Source organism: Coffea arabica, chromosome 6c (assembly GCF_036785885.1).
Source record: "Coffea arabica cultivar ET-39 chromosome 6c, Coffea Arabica ET-39 HiFi, whole genome shotgun sequence".
In the NCBI taxonomy this organism is placed as follows: Eukaryota; Viridiplantae; Streptophyta; class Magnoliopsida; order Gentianales; family Rubiaceae; genus Coffea; species Coffea arabica.
The window spans coordinates 21,090,450-21,106,991 of NC_092320.1; the positions used below are offsets into that span (position 1 = coordinate 21,090,450).

General features: G+C 35.8%; 1 protein-coding gene across 1 annotated transcript; it reads right to left on the minus strand.

Annotated features, from left to right (window-relative positions):
* Positions 1–3,479: 3,479 nt before the first annotated feature.
* On the minus strand, positions 3,480–5,906 carry LOC140008549 (putative pentatricopeptide repeat-containing protein At3g25970). Its single transcript, XM_072053275.1, has one exon. It carries the CDS (start codon positions 5,662–5,664, stop codon positions 3,511–3,513), a length of 2,154 nt encoding a protein of 717 aa, XP_071909376.1. The 5' UTR covers positions 5,665–5,906; the 3' UTR covers positions 3,480–3,510.
* Between the last annotated feature and the right edge of the window lie 10,636 nt (positions 5,907–16,542).

Consider the following 16,542-nt stretch of genomic DNA (forward strand, 5'->3'; position numbering starts at 1 on the left):
TTTTTTTGTTTTTTGCTAAAAAAAAACTGCATTTGAGCGTTCTAAGAGAGACGAATAAGCGACTAGGAGAGATAAGCATAAATACAAATGAAACTGAGGCGGGATAAACTATAGGGTTTCCTATAGATTTGGCTCCCATGGGGTAGTTTTGGAAGTTCGAAAACAAATTTTGGGTAAACCGGTCACATCGCTTCTTTTTTCGCCGGATCTAACATGATTTTAAAATGTGCCAAAAATGGATAGTTGAAGGCACTAGATTGCTACAATTAAAAGTTTGGGGTGCACACTGCAATTCGGTGATAGTTTGAGGGTGCAAACTGCAATTAACCCTAATTGGTATGAATATATTACCTATTGCCTTCACTACAAGTGCAGCCACAGGCCAATCTTGACTCAAAGGATATCCACTGTATGTGGATTCTGCCAGAAACTCAACTCAGGCATGCTTCACAAGTGACATAATTATGATGAACTACAACGAATTTGTTTCACTTTCCCTGTATGAAATTGTAGACCTACCTGCATATTTCTCATCCCCTGATGCAAATTTTCGTATTTAATATTGTGCATACTGACTTTTTTGACCGCAAGATGAAACACACAAAGTAGCAAGACTTCAATGAAGGAACGAGACAAAGGACTAAGAAATGAAACAAGCACACCTCCTTGGCAGTTCCTCGCTTCAGGGATAAAAACAAAACCTGTGAAACATAAAAATAGCTGAGGACTAATGCAAGAAAAACTTCTTTCAGCTTATGATGGTTTCTAAATATCAAGGAAAAAAAGAAAATTTAAAAGAAAAAAATGTAAAAATGCTATGCTAAAAGTTACCTTTAATCATTGGGATAATTTCAGAAACTTCCCTTGAGGTTTCATGAAATATCACCTAACTCTCCTAAACTTTTTAAAATCTCACTTAGCACCCTTGAAGTGATAGTAGGGCCATATACTAATATCAAAAGTGATGAATTGCCAATAATACCCTAATATTTAAATTTTCTATACTTGTTTTTCTTTTCCTAAATTTCCTACTTTTCTTTAACAATATCTATACAAACATACATACATACATACATATATGTATGTATAATTGAATTGCAAATGTCAATGAAATATAGGATTTAATCAATGAAATATTCAATATATTTGGAGAAGAATAGCTGCAGGTTCTTTTTATTTTTTCCCTTTTTTTGTGTTTCACAACTTTATTTATTTATTTATTCCTATTCATGTAGAGCACAAGAGAAATAAAGTAATTGAAACTCCGAACTACAGTTTTTCAAATTCTGACTTTTTCTATAATAAAATTTTCATATTTCACACCCATAAAAAAAGTTTGTCTATTTTGAGTAAATTTTTTGTATGATATTGAAGTTGAATTTCATCTATTACTAAGTTTTTTTTTTTGCTCAAATGTATGATTTTACATGCTAATTACCTTCAACGCTATGAAGGGTTCTATTTGTAGAAATAGTTTAAAAAATAATATTTGCTTTTACTATTCCTTCCTACTGTAGAAGTGACTATTGGTTGTAACATAAAATTTTACCAATTTTCATCTCTTCACTTTTAAGGTGGTTCTGATTTAGTACTTTTTTTTTTCTTGGTTTGTAAAATGTTCATTTTTTTATAGTCTAAGGATATTAAAGGCACTAAAATAATCTCTCTCTTCAAACATGAATTTTTTAATATTACTTTTGGTTAGAAGGGCTTCTTTTTTTTTTTTTTTTTTGTCGAAACGTTAGCTTTATATTTATAACCGAATACTTTACAGTATTTGGACAAAGATCCAATCAAAAGGACAACCATCCTACAAAAATCGTTGGTGCCTAGCACCTAAGATTGGGATTCACCCATTCTTCATCTAAAAAGATGTTTAGAGCATGCAAGCTCAACTTAATACTTCCTACATACCCTGAATTAGCAAAAGAGAAAGAACACTTATGAAACAAATTACTTATGGACTGAATGTCATCTATTAGAGTAGCCATCAGTTGGTTGCTGTTCCTTGTTTTCAAAATGCATTCCACCAGCTCCCTGTTGTCCAGTACCACAGTGATGTTTCTCCATCCTTGGTTGATCGCATTCAGTAGTGCGAGTCTCACAGCAACAGCTTTGTCTTGCAATGGGTCTGCTGACATTCTCTCCCTCAGTGCCCAACCTGCTTGAAGTTGTCCCACAGAGTCAGTTGCTGTGATTCCAATCCCCACTGTTTTTTGCCTTTTATCTTGATGCGTATGGACCTTGATCATCAGACTGGATTGGCTCTCTATTTGATTATGCTCTTGCTCAGGTCCTTGCTGTATATCTGTTTCCCGAGTGTTCTTCCTTGTCACCGTTCCTTTGTTGGCCTCTTCAAACTCCATCCATTCTTTCATGGCTTTCTGAATTATCTTATGAGGTTCCCTGTCCTTCTGGTTAAACTCCCTCTCGTTCTTGGCTTTCCAGACCTGCCAGAGAATATTAATTGTGAGGTACACCTGATCCTCCCCGCCTCTATCTTCTTGAGCTTCTATTACAGCAGACCACCATTTGATGAAGCAGTCCGAGAGTTGCTGTATTCCATCTCACTGTACTGGTGATAACTTCCAAATTTCTTTTACTTTGCTGCACTGGAACAAAAGGTGTTCAATTGTTTCTTCCTTTTCTCCACATCCTGCACACGTAGGACTCCCTTGTCTCGTTCTTCTGTATATTTCTCCCCTCACAGGTAGTCCACCATGCAAGCACTTCCATATGAACACTTTCATTTTCTGACTCACCTTCTCCACATCCTGCACACGTAGGACTCCCTTGTCTCGTTCTTCTGTATATTTCTCCCCTCACAGGTAGTCCACCATGCAAGCACTTCCATATGAACACTTTCATTTTCGGATTCACCTTCTGCTTCCATAGTGTTTTCCAGACCCTTGTGATAGATCCTTCATAGCTTGGTCCAGCTCCCTCTCTCTTCCTTATGCTTTCCAACTCCTTTTCCTGTTAGAAGGGCTTCCAATGTTACCAAAATGTCAATTCGAGGGGTGCTAAGTGAGATTTTGAAAACCTCAAGGGAGCTAGGTGATATTTCGTAAAACCTCAGGGGAGGTTTATGAAATTATCCCTTAATCATTTATGCTTTAAACAGTAGTGCTCTCAAAGAATGGTGACAAACCGGGATTTACCCGGCAGCACCAATGTGTAATTCAGAAGGATGAATGCATTGGCTGGTTATGCATTTAGTTTAGCTGTGCAGACAACTCAATCTAAATGACTTCAATCATCATGATTTGATGTTGGATCCGCTTTTATCAGGAAATCATTTGCCAAGTATCCAACAAAATCCATGCCAAACCAAGATACAAATCTGAAAATTTCCTACTAAGAGGAAGGGAAGGACGCATTCTTAAGCAATTTATTAGTCCAGCCAGTCATTGAGATGATTTACCCACTCTGGTGCGAGAATTAAAAATTACCAGCTGTGCGGCTTTCAGAAATTGAAGTTTTGGCAAGGACAGAATAATCAACAGATGCTCAAAGACCCACACTAAGATGGATGTGAGTATCTTTAGGGCAATAATAAGGCACATTACCGAAGTATTCTATATTAATGTCCAAATCAAGAGATTTTTCTTCAAGTTTGATTTTGTTTGTTAATTCTCTCAATAACTGGTACATTTCTTGGCATTGGCGGTGTGAATGATCTTCAGCATTAAAAGAATGCACTTCGTTATTAATTTCCATCCAACTCCAACCTGGTACCTTTTTCACTCGTCTCTCCCTCATGAGCTTCTTAACAGTAGCTATCTCGTCCCACTTCTCAAAATGTCCATACATATCAGAGAGAAGAACATAGGTACAATGCTCTTCTGGCTCTAATTCCAGTAAATGACTTGCCACTTCAGTTGCCATCTCAATGTCACCACATTTCCTACAGGCACCTAGTAGAGTTTTCCACACCATTGCATCAGGCTGAAAAGGCATCTCTTTGACCAGCTCTTTTGCCTCCTCTATACGGCCAGCCCTCCCAAGCAGGTCAATGGCACAAGCATAGTGTTCCATTCGTGGTGGAATACCATATGCAGATTCCATTGATTTTAGAAATTTTTTGCCTTCCTCTACTAAGCCAATATGGCTGCATGCAGTTAGAACTGCAACCAAGCTTATATGATCCAGTTTTACATTTTTCTTTATCATTTGAAAGAAGAGGTCAAGTGCAACTTTACCTTGCCCATGTTGAGCATATGCAAACATAATTGAGTTCCAAGTGATTGAACTGTCTCCAGGTGACTCAGTAAAGGACTTCCAAGCATCCCCCAGACTCCCACTTTTGGAGTACATAAATATCAAAGCACTGGTTACATAGTCATTTTTCTCAAAGCCTGATTTTATTGTGAACACATGAATTTGCTTACCCAATTGCAAAGTTGCCAAATCTGAGCAAGATCTAAGAGCGGCAGACAAAGTGTAGTGATCAATCTCCAGGTTGTGGTAGAGCATATTCTGAAAAGTTTTCAATGAATTTTCACTGAAACCTTTCTGTGATAGGCCCGTCAAAATTGAATTCCATGAAACAGAGTCTTTTATCTCAGTACAGTCAAATACTTTTATTGCATCTTCCATTCCTCTGTTATTTGATTTCAAATACATGGCACTTAATGAATTAGATACTGCTGTTACTTTTTCCAGCCCTCTTTTTATGACCAACGCATGCAATGATCTCCCTTGAGCCTGTTCTGCATCTCCAGAACAAGCACTTATTATACTAGTATAAGTATATAGATCTGAATCCAACCCCAGCAGTTCCATTTCCCAGAAGAGCTTAAATGCAAGCTCTCCGCGATCATGTTGTAAATAAGCTGCTAGCATGGAATTCCATGTGACTAGATCCCGGTAGCCACTAGCACTACTGAAAACTCTTCTTGCATCTTTGAGGGACCCACATCCTGAATAAGAAGTAATCATAGCATTTAGCACGGTATTTTGAATCCACAACCCCAGTTTTAAAACTTTGGCATGGATCTGCATTGTTAGTTCGTAATATTCACTGTCATCAAGCAATGTCAGAAGTGGCACGAATGTGCCATCCTGAAGCCCCACGCCTTCATTATCCATCCATTTCAGCAACTGAAAACAGCTTTCATGGTCACCTATTTCTGCATAACCGGCGATCAAAGCATTCCAAGACACCGAATTACGTTCTGGCATGTATTGAAACACCCTATCTGCATCTTCAACTCGACCACACTTTGCATACATGTCTACAAGAGCACTCCCAGAATAAACATTCTCTCCGTATCCCCACTTAACAACATCTGAATGCACTTGCTGTCCAAAGAATATCCCACCATTCGCTGCCACACCCTTGAGTATGCTCCCAAATGTATACCCATCAACCCCAACCCCGTTAATCTTCATATGCTTAAAAAAGTCGCAAGCATTAAAGAACTCCCTGGAATTCACATAGCCAGCGATCATCGTGTTCCAAGAAGCAGTGTCTCTCTCAGGCATTTCATCAAAAAGCTTGAGAGCAACGTCCAAACGTCCGCAATTTTTGTAACCATTCATGATGTTATTGGCTGTGTACACATCACCAACAACTCCAGCTTTGATAGCATGACAATGGGCTGCTACAACTTTAGATAAATTGGCCACTGAGCTTTCAACCAGTGGCTGCAGTGGCCTCATGGAACTAAGAAATTTCAGGGATAACCAGACATGAAACAAATATTTTCTTGAAAAAAAAAAAACTACAACCAACGTGCCCGTGCCGTTATGCTTAAAAACTATAATGTTCACTTTTTTTGGATCAATCACAAGAAGTCCCAAAGGTTTGCAGTTTACCCCCTAATGTTTTATTTTTCTCACTTTGTCCACTTGTCAGTCCACCTCAGCAAATGGATAGTTAAAATATTGTAGTTGACAAAAAAACCCCCTATTTTAGTCGTTAAAATTTCTTATGAAAATGGCACTCTTCATGTTTTATAAAGAAGCGATCCCCAGAAGTTCTCTAGTATGTTTTGAGCATTCATCACACCATAAAAATTTGTCTCCTGCATCCACAACATTTGCAACTAAAACAGGAAAAAAATGTCCCAAGTTTTTCCAAAGTCATTTCCTTACTATTCTTCTAGATGTTGTTCATCACACCATATGGAAGAACCAATCCAAGAAACTTGTGAATGTGATGAAATAGTACCTTAAAAACGATCTTGGACACCGAAAAATTCGAAAAGGATATTTCTTGGATATTCAAATTATAAGGTTTGGTTTTTACAATAAATAAAGTATTTATTTGTACTTTTTGAAAAATAATCTTTTCTTCTTGGTTTGATAACATCTAGAAAGATGAAAATAGCTCTAGATTCTCCCCGAATTTTAGCATTTGACAATAATAATCAGCACACATAACAAAACAATAATAGGATAGTTCTTTAAACCTTATTTTAAAGAAACATGCTCTAAAGATTGGATGATATGGTAACTCTAAACTCGTAAGTATCCATTCTCTAACGTTAATGTTTCCACTGTTCCACACATTTTAGACGCTTTTTTAAAATAGTTTTCTGGACGAAGAACTAATAAAGATAAGATAATGAAACGCTTTCTTGCAATTAAGTAGGTACAATGGAACAATTATTAAAACCGACAAGATGGGAAGCCGGTGAAAGAAAGCTGACCAACGCTTTCAAGGTGATTGGATACAATGGGACATAGTTACATTAAACCCATTTGGATGAGGAACCAATGAAGATGGTCACCGAATTTACTTTTTGAGTTACAAGAACTTCTGAGTTAACAATGAATCTTCAGTGTCACTTCAACTTATTCATTTATTTATTTTCTCTTGCAGTTTTCTTCCAAAGAAGATTTTACAGTACATGAAGGAACATCTAATGGAGATGGGAAGATTCAAGCAAATTTCTGTTCATTCATCACCTCACAAGCTGTAGAAGGCAGTCAATATATGCACAAGATAGCTTAAATATAGAAGAAACTTTTAACCTTATATAGAGTATCATCAACATACCTCGCTCTTGACCCCTAAAGAGGAAGAAGTGAACTAAAAGTATATATACAAATTTGATTTAGCCATCCTACTCCAGCTACACTAAATTTCTGAGCCTACAGTGCGAAAGGACAACTAAAGAGTTCTCCAGCTTTACAAAAGTCACTGGCTTCTCGCTGCATCTTCAGCTTGATTGGCAAACTCAGCATCTGCAGCATACCAGAGTGGTTTTCAGTTTGCCATAAAACACTGGAACGGATTGAATAATGAGTAATATACATTCAAAAAAAAACTAGCATTGAAAGCTCACTGCAATAAAGACTTGATGAAGAAAGGGGAATATTACTAGAATAATAGTCGAAAGCAATGAGCAGGTAGAATAGATTCACAACTCTCAAATTCACAGAAATTGTTCAAGTTGTTTCATCAAAACATCAAGACTTAGAAACTGGATATTAGATGATCTACATGATACTTTTGAAACAATGAAACAACCAGTTAAGGACCAGAATCCAGTTATGTGCAACAAATACACAACAAAAATTGCAACTTTGTATTCCTCAAGCTAAATGCGATAAACTAGTGTGCGTCTCATGATACAAGTGGAGGGAAAAAATCTTCAAAAGTTGCAGAAAAGCACCAGGAAAACACTTACTCAATTAAAAGCTAATACTCATCATCATTGGAGTAGTTTTCATCACTATAATGTTCATATATCTCGTACTCTCCATCACTAATATTGGCATCAGGCATTTCATTATCGCCTGCTGCATTAAATGGAAAACTACCAAAGAGCTCTTGCAAATAATTTCTGGACATGTTCTCATGGTCTGTATCTGGAAATGTATAGGACAGACCCACAATGGTGTACTGAAACTTGAGGAATTTCTTCAACAATATAGTTATGCTCATATGCTAAATAAGAACCAAGATTCTTGCTGCTTCAGTTTTGATCATAGCAGGACATAAAGGAAAGGAGAAGAAACATGTGAGGCATAAAAAAAATGCACTTGAGACAAACTAAAAACAAACTAAGCACCACTAAAGGCTCAAAGTATCATCCATAATCCTTCACTAGCTGCAGCGCTTTTTCCCAAAGGCATGCTTGTTTAGTCCCCTTTAAAGTACAAGACATGGTTATTAGTATGCTATGGAAGTTTCTGCTTCTGCAACATTATCACTGGTTGGTAATTGAGTCCAGGATCACCCTAGATGGAGTTTTTCCTTGCAGAAAGACAGCGGGAAAGCATAAGACGTGCATTGAAAAAAAAAAAAGAATGGGTCAATGGTCTAGCTGGAGGTTCAAAACGGCCTCCATTCTTAAACTGGATATCTCAACATACACAAGACATGAGATCCTTGATGGTAGAGCTTATATGTCAAACCAACATACCGTTGGACCTCTCATTTCTTTGTTTTTCTTTCCGACAACAGGAGGGTGAAAAAAGACACTAAGTACAAAATAAAGTTTTTATCCAGGATCAGCTTTCAGAAGTAAGGAAATCTGACTCCCTTATCTCTTTCTCTTTTTAACCATGTACCAATTGTAAAAAGGGTCTACAGAAAGAGAATAAAGTCAATTATCACAAGGATCTATCAGTTCTTTGTTTTCCTTTCCAACAGGAAAGTATAAAATGAAGTAAAGTTTTTATCCAGGATCTGCTTTCAGAAGTGGGGAAAGCTGCTCAGATGTTTCACCATAACCTCTTTCATTTCCATCATTCAGTGAGTGTAAAAAAGGTCTATCCTATTTCTAATGTGTCAACAAAAAGAAAATAAACTCAATTTCACAAGGATACAGGAATCCTGTTGTGGAGAAAAATCCCCTTCCTGGAACCCAATCTGAACAAAAAGAGAACATGGGAAATATGAGCAGATCATGAAAAGTTGGTTAAAAAAAAGGAACTTGAATAATTTCAACCATTAAAGAGAGCTGAAACATTAATCAATTGACATTTACCGGGTCTATCGCTTCATATGCATCAAAATCCTCTTCATCAATGTCATCGTCAATGTTATTCACCTCATCTTCTTCATAATCTACTTCATCATTTGGTTCCTTTTCTTGATTTTCAACCACTTCTGCAATGAAAACGATATCCTAGTGACACTTCAGAAAAAGGTTGTTTTATAGCTTCCAATTGTGCAAGCAATGTATATGCAAATCACTTTTACAAGTATTTGAAGGGAAGTAAAGACAAAGTAAAATAGCCAATAGGATTCACATTTACTTCGAGAAATACATTTCAAGTTATGAGAAAATAGTAAGTCTACTATTCAACAATTTCATTTACACTGAAAGTGGCATAGATGTAGAAGTTAATATGACCTCTATTGTCTTGCTGCCTTTCCTCATTTGCTTTCAAGTTCTTTGGATACAGACGCATCTTTTTTGACTTTTCAAAGAGGTCACATTCAGATTTCAGGATTGCCTCTGCACCAGCATTGGGATACACCGACAGAAACCTGACAGCAACCCGGTGTCTCAAGGTTTCAAGCACATTGGCTGAGAACCATCCTGTTGCCTTCTGTATCAGATTCAGATTAAAATTGTTGTACAGATTAAAAAGTCGCCTTTTACAGAGATTTTCATCATATATGCAATCAAAATATCGGTAACAAGCAGAACATTGGTAAAGATGCATTTGAAAAACCAGCCAAAGAAATCAAGCTATATGCACAAGTTTATCGATGAGTAAAATATTGATACACTGTAGCACAACCATACAGATGCAGGGAGTCCAGCACAAGTCCAAAAAGCATTACAAATAAGCAGCCAGACAAAAAGATGATTTTACATCAAAATATGAATTATCAAAGTACCATTAGAAGTACCCATTTGCTTCTAGTTTCACTACCTTGCATAATGAAATGAAGATGTGTACAGGAATATAGGGTATTTCCTTGGTTTTCTTATTGATACGGAGTTTCAACATATAGTAATTCCCAGAACCTCATGATCTATAAAGCTAAATTGTCTCTCTTCCACAGGAAGATAGGCCATGATCGAGCCAATAAATGTTTAATCTTATTGTCTTCTACCAGAAAATAAAGCTCATATTCTCATTTATCCTGCCAAGTGATTCATCTTTACCTAACAAATGACGTAAATCCTCAAAAAAAAAAAAAATCTTTCTTAGCCTATTTTTTCTGATTCTAAATTTAAAGTCCAGGAAAAGTTTGACCAAATTCTCCTACATCCAGCAAAACCAGAAAATCATTACCGAGAATGCCAGAGAGTCATAAACTGGGAAATCATGTTGACGAGGCCTAAAGTGAAAATGCTTCCCTTTTAAATATGTTGAACCTCCTTTCTAACATCACTGAAACAGTTTAGCAGCAAAAGAATTACAAATTATGCTTCAAAATGAAGATATCACATTAATTAGTGACTTATTTAAACATTCACAGGAAAACCCCTTCTATGATAAGCAACAAGGTGTTACTCTTATCAGTTTCAGCATTTATCATCTCATGAAAATTAAAAATTGAAAACAAGTGCTGATAAAAGTTTATTTTATAATCTTTCCAATGACAAGATATGAAGTGTTAACATTTATCATTTCATGAGAATTAAAAAGTTTAAAACAGGTGCTGATAAAAGTTTATTTTCTAACCTTAACAGCTTTTTGGCATAAACAAAGAACGACTAAGACTTCAAGGAATGGAATTGGACGTGCAATACAACGTATCAGCAGCAGTCAATACCCAAGTTTTATCATAAAATAAGACAATGTATTCTTTAATCCTACAAAATTCGTACAGTGCTGGAATGGATGATCATTTAACAGTGCCAGAACTCACAAAGGTAGTCTAGACCTTTGGCATGACAAACAGTTTCGATAATGTCCTATAGAATCAAAACAATCCTAAAAGAAACCACTCTAGACTCCAGATAACTACAAAAATGATGATAACACACTAATAAATACTGATTTGCAAGTTAGTACAACATACACTGAATGCTTCTACATTTGACGGTTTTCTTATTTCTTCTTGAATGTAGTCATCAGCAAGTTCAAAGAGCTGCAGTGAAGTTTGGCATTTATATGGGAAAGCTCGAAAGGCACATATATCCTCCCAGCGATGCTTCAGTCTGCATGAAGTGGTATCAGAAAATTATTAGTTAGCTTGTTGGATAATAAAAACTAACAACAGCAAAACATAAATAAGTAAATAAGGGATTTTCAAGCTTTCTGCATCATAGTCTCTTGAAACATTAAAAATGGCTACTGAAGTCTTATTGACTGTCTTCTCATTACACAACATATATTCTAAAGCAAAAAAGTGAGAGGAAAGAAGAAAAGAAGGACAACGGTAACAACTAAGCAACTCAATACAGAATCAAACGTCAAGTTTTTGATCTTTTAACCTTCATACAATGTAAATTTGGCCATGAATCAAATATAAATGCTTAAGAGCTCTCATCCTTTAAACTGCTTTCAACCTCACAAGTTTGTTTCCATATGCCTCATAACTTGGTCTGCTCCTTGCCAACTACCGAGAACAAAAGGTTCAGATATGCAACTCAGGAGTTAATGACTCTGAATTCCTAGCATCTCGTTCATCCAGTTTAGACTTCTTTTGCTTCCAGTATAACTCACAAGCTATCAAGCCACATCCCCTGAGCTTTTTTAAGGTTATTATCGGCAACTTCAAATGTTTTGAACTTGGTTTCCTTGTTGCCTCATGATTGTACCGTATTTGATATTAACCTTCCATCTTGGCAGTGCTATATATTTCAATGAGTGGCATCTGTGCCAAGTGCTGATGCTTATCCTACCAATGTTAACATATAACCTCCCAATATAGCATCTACAGTATAGATCCTTCAATATAAGTTGTGTACAAAGAGACCAATTTGGATGATTCACCAATGGATTACGTTTTACTGCTAGGATCTTCTCATGATTGTAAATGGGAGCGCCACCCTTTCATGACGTCTTTTTTCTTGCAAACTAGCCTCAAAAGAAACTTTTGTAAATAAAAATAAATGTCTAAAAATAAAAAGAAACTTTACTAGATAAAATAAAAGGAAGAGGAAGCAAAAGAAACTTTTGTAGATAAAAATAAATGTCTCCAGACTTGTTCAAAAAATCAAATAGTCAAACACTGTTATAAATCTTATAAAATAGCTGTTCTACTTATATTCTATCCTTTGAATAGATTCAGTGAGACATTGTTAGTAAACTATTTTATAATGATCGTTAAGTTCCTTAAGACAAATTTGAAAATAGAAATCTATAATAAAGGCAATAAAACATTGACTAAATTAACATAAAATGAGTCCCAACAGAATAACCTCCATCTCTTTTGTTTCAAGCCAGATGGAAATCACCATTGAGATGAACATTTGTCTGAGATAAAGGAAAAGGCAATGATGACAGCCATCTGTCTCCTTAATGGGCAAAAACGAATTTGGGATTTTTAGATGAAAATAACTGACAGAATTACCAAAACAAAAAACAGAAAAAATTGACCAAGCCAACAAATTTTATGAATGCATTTCACCAAAGATATTAATTCTCAAAGCACTAACCTTGATGCTGAATTAGCCTCACAGTAGCTTCTTAATGGTACTGGCACACGGAAGTCCATTGTTTGATATCTGTTCACAAGTACATCACAATCCATTGGTCAATGAGTAGGCAGTATTTAAATAGCAATAAGGCATTTCCAATGTCCCAGAAGCATATCTATTGGTGATGAAGATGAATGCATAGAATGTCCAAGAGTAATTAAAATGACAACAGCAAAATTTCTCAATGTCATTAGAAAGATCCTATTAAAAGAAAATGTGTAATAATTGATGGAAAAGCAGCAACTTTTCTACTATTAAAGAAACGAAACAACTCTATGGGGGCAAGAAAACAAAGAAAAGAAAAAGGAAATAATAAGAAGTTCCATAACTAGCTTATCCATAGGAAAAATCAGCAGTTCACTTTCCAGCTTGCAAAAGCAGGTAAAGTTAATACTTTTCTTTCACAGCATTTACTGTTTAAGTAAAATCTCCCAAGCAAGTACTGAAGGACCATCCCTGCATTCTACTTTTGATAAATACAGCAATAAAAGACAACCTTATGACTGAAGAATATCAAGCCTTGCTCCTTCTTACAAGACAAGGTTTGGCAGTTCAAAAATGGTAAGAAGAAAAATTTGGCACAGAAGAGCCTAAAAGACAGCGGCTTCCTTTGAAAGGTCCCAAATTCAACAATACAAAGAATAAAAAAGATTAAACGGAGCAAAAATTAACAAAGCTGCTCAGAACCAAAATAAATGTTCCAGGAGAGTCATGCAACAGAGGATGGAGCGAGACTTGTGAAGCTGTAGGGCAGAAGGCAATAAATTAATTTCCATAGAAGAGAAAAGCACAAAGAAACAAAATCTGTAAATGAATTGGCTCAAAAATCTCATTGTTGATCTGGGAGCAAATATGACCATGAAGCAATATTAACAAGGCTCCTTCATTATGAAACCAGTTTAATGTTGCCAGACACGTTCAGACTTGATTGCTATGGGATGACCAAAAGCTTCTTAAAGCTTCTTCAACCATTAAATAAATTCATTCTTACGCTACTGACATAAAATTACTTGAGCTACAATAACTAGTTTAAGTTCAATTAATTAAATGAATTCGTTATTATGCTATTGACAAACCACTAAATTTTTATATTGTATTTGATAAGGGTGATGCCAAGTTTTCTCTTTTGGTCTGAGGTTTAAGTTGACTTTTAGCTCCTATTGTAAAATGGGTCAAGGTCTTTAATGGACCTGTAATGGAGGTCTGTTCCAGGGAAACAGACCTCCTAGAGAAGTGGGTTCCTTAAATGTCCCTTCACGTGATCATTACCAAAAGTCTACAGTTTTCAAAGAGCTTAGTAAGCCAATTTATATTAGTTACCAATCAACCCCTAAATGAATTAGTGGAGAACCATAGTATATACCATGTTATAGCAAGTAAACTACGAGAAGTAGTCCACAAAATTGATATGCACTTTTCCAAATTAGCCCTGAAAGATGGATTAAAAGCATCAAATTGATACATAAAAAGAACTAAATCACAAGATGTTACGAAACTTGGGAGATGGTCTAAATCATCCTGAAGCAAATGTACCAATGAATTTTAATCACAAAAGACAGCATATTATTGGCAATGGCCACAATCAGCTTAAATAAAAGGCTAAGTAAAAGAAGGAAAGAAAATGCCAAACTCATGAGGAATAAAAAAGTATGAGTTTTCTTATGGGACCCTCACATGCGAGACTCGGGATCTTTGCGAGGATCATATCCTTTTCTGATCCAGAATCTGCGAAATGGCCCAGTTGAAAAGTAATAAGCCGCTCTGAACAGAAGCCTGAAAGACAATGGACCAACATCAAGAGCCAAAAGAAATATTTACATGAAATTCACTGTTTAGTTCAAAGACTCAATTTCGATGTCATATAAATGACAGGATAAGATAACAAAAACCACCTTTTGAGCATGTTTTCTCCAAATTCCAGACCTTTGTCAAGCAAGTGCTCAGACAATGAATCTTTTACCCATATTGGTCGTTCATTGAACAGCTCAGCCACTGTGTTCTGCAAAACCCATTGTTCTGAACCTTCAGGTATGAATTTCTCCCAGTTTACCTTTTTTGGGATCTGTTTGAACGTTAAGTGAACTAGAAATAGGAAGAATGCACCCAAATCCAAAAAGTTTAACTTCTTTTCGGCAAGAAAATTAACTTCAACAAGAATGAATCATGATTTCCTGAAAATAGATATCCTTCCACGTTCAGTATTAGTTAAACTAGCCAGAGACAACATGAAGGCACATGACTAATGGTTGACATAAATGGCGAAGATTTAACACTGACTTATCCAATGTCTGTTTTAGTATTCTTTACACTGCTCTGGATGCTTAAATGCTTGATCATGTCTTAGCTTTCGACATTTGTTTAAAAAATACTAGAATTGAAGAGACAGTCATCAAAATACAGTTATGATGCTCAAGGGTTCCCTGAATTTTACAAAGAAATGATCTTTCTGCAGTAACGGCAATCCAAAAAAAAAAATATCAGGTGCTATTGTACAGTTATAGTAAATGAAATGGCAGCTAACTCATTAAGGGTACAAAACTTTCATTTTGTGCACCAGAGAAAAATTTCCAACAGTAGAAGGTTTATATGTGCAACAAATGATCAGCCTAAACTTGTTATTGAGACTTAGGGCATCTATAAATGCTGAGAGACACAAGTCAAGACCCTCAACTTCTCCCTTCTAGCTCTGTCTCCTGCCAATCCTTAAAAAAGGGCTAAAGTCTCTCTGGAGTCATAACACAACTTCAAAGGAGTGATATCATCCATCTGAAATTACTCCTCTCACTCCCAAAACCAAAAGCTACTAATGTTTTCATGGTAAGTGGTCAAGCAAACTCACATTTTAACAATTTCAGCATTTATATTACACGAACAACTGTAATGTCCAACACCAATTTTTCAGAGAAGAATGGCCAAAGGTAATAAAAGACAGAACTGGATCCTATAGACTATAGAACTTCAAGTTATACAGATAATCATGATTAGGATATCTTCAATATCAATATCAAGTGCTAGACTTGGCTCCATATTCCTCTGCATCAACAAAATGAAGTTAGTGGTAAAAAAAAAAAAAAAAAAACCGTAAACCTAATAGAAGATACATAGGAAAGACGAGTACACTAAGTAAATAGAGTCATTAGTACAACAGAAGGAATGAGTCAGACAACTACTGCCATCGTAAGAGGAAAGAGATTATATAAAAAAAAAATCTCTGAATCAACAATGCTTTACTTTTTAATAATAAGTTCCCAACAGGTCAATCTATGTGCCACTGAACTTGAGATCCAACACATGAAAAATGATCACCATATCTTATCTAGCACAATGCAACAAATGAATGACACCAACACCACACTAGCTTAGAGTGATTAGCAATTCCTCAAACTGGAAAAGAGGGGTTAGGGATTACTTAAAAATCCGGGGCCTAACCCAGAAAGAAAAAAGGAAGAAGTTCAAACTGCAAACTATTAAAGTTGGAAACAGCACAAACAGGGAGAGAAAGGATCACAGATCTGAAGCTTCTAGCAACTTTACTGCCAGCTTCTGATAGATTTTCCACTTTGAAATGAAATATTAAAATCTTCTCCTTTCTTAAAACTAAAACTTAAAAATCAGTACATGGGTTTGTACAGATAGGAGGCAGAGAAAACATTTGATGAATTATCTTAACAAAGTCATGCCTCAGTGTTGATACCTTGCCTACATCCATGCTCCTTATCCCTTCATAAGTTTTAGGTCCACAAATCTGAAGCTTCTAACCACTTTTCTGACAGCTTCTGATTGGTTTTCCACTTTGACAATAAAATATTAAAATCTTCTCTTTTCAAAAAATATTAAAATTCTTCTCTTTTCACAAATCTGAAGCTTCTAACCACTTTTCTGACAGCTTCTGATCGGTTTTCCGCTTTGACAATAATATTTTTAAATAAGTTTATGGGCTTATACAGATAAGTGGCAGAGAAAACAGTTGATGTAT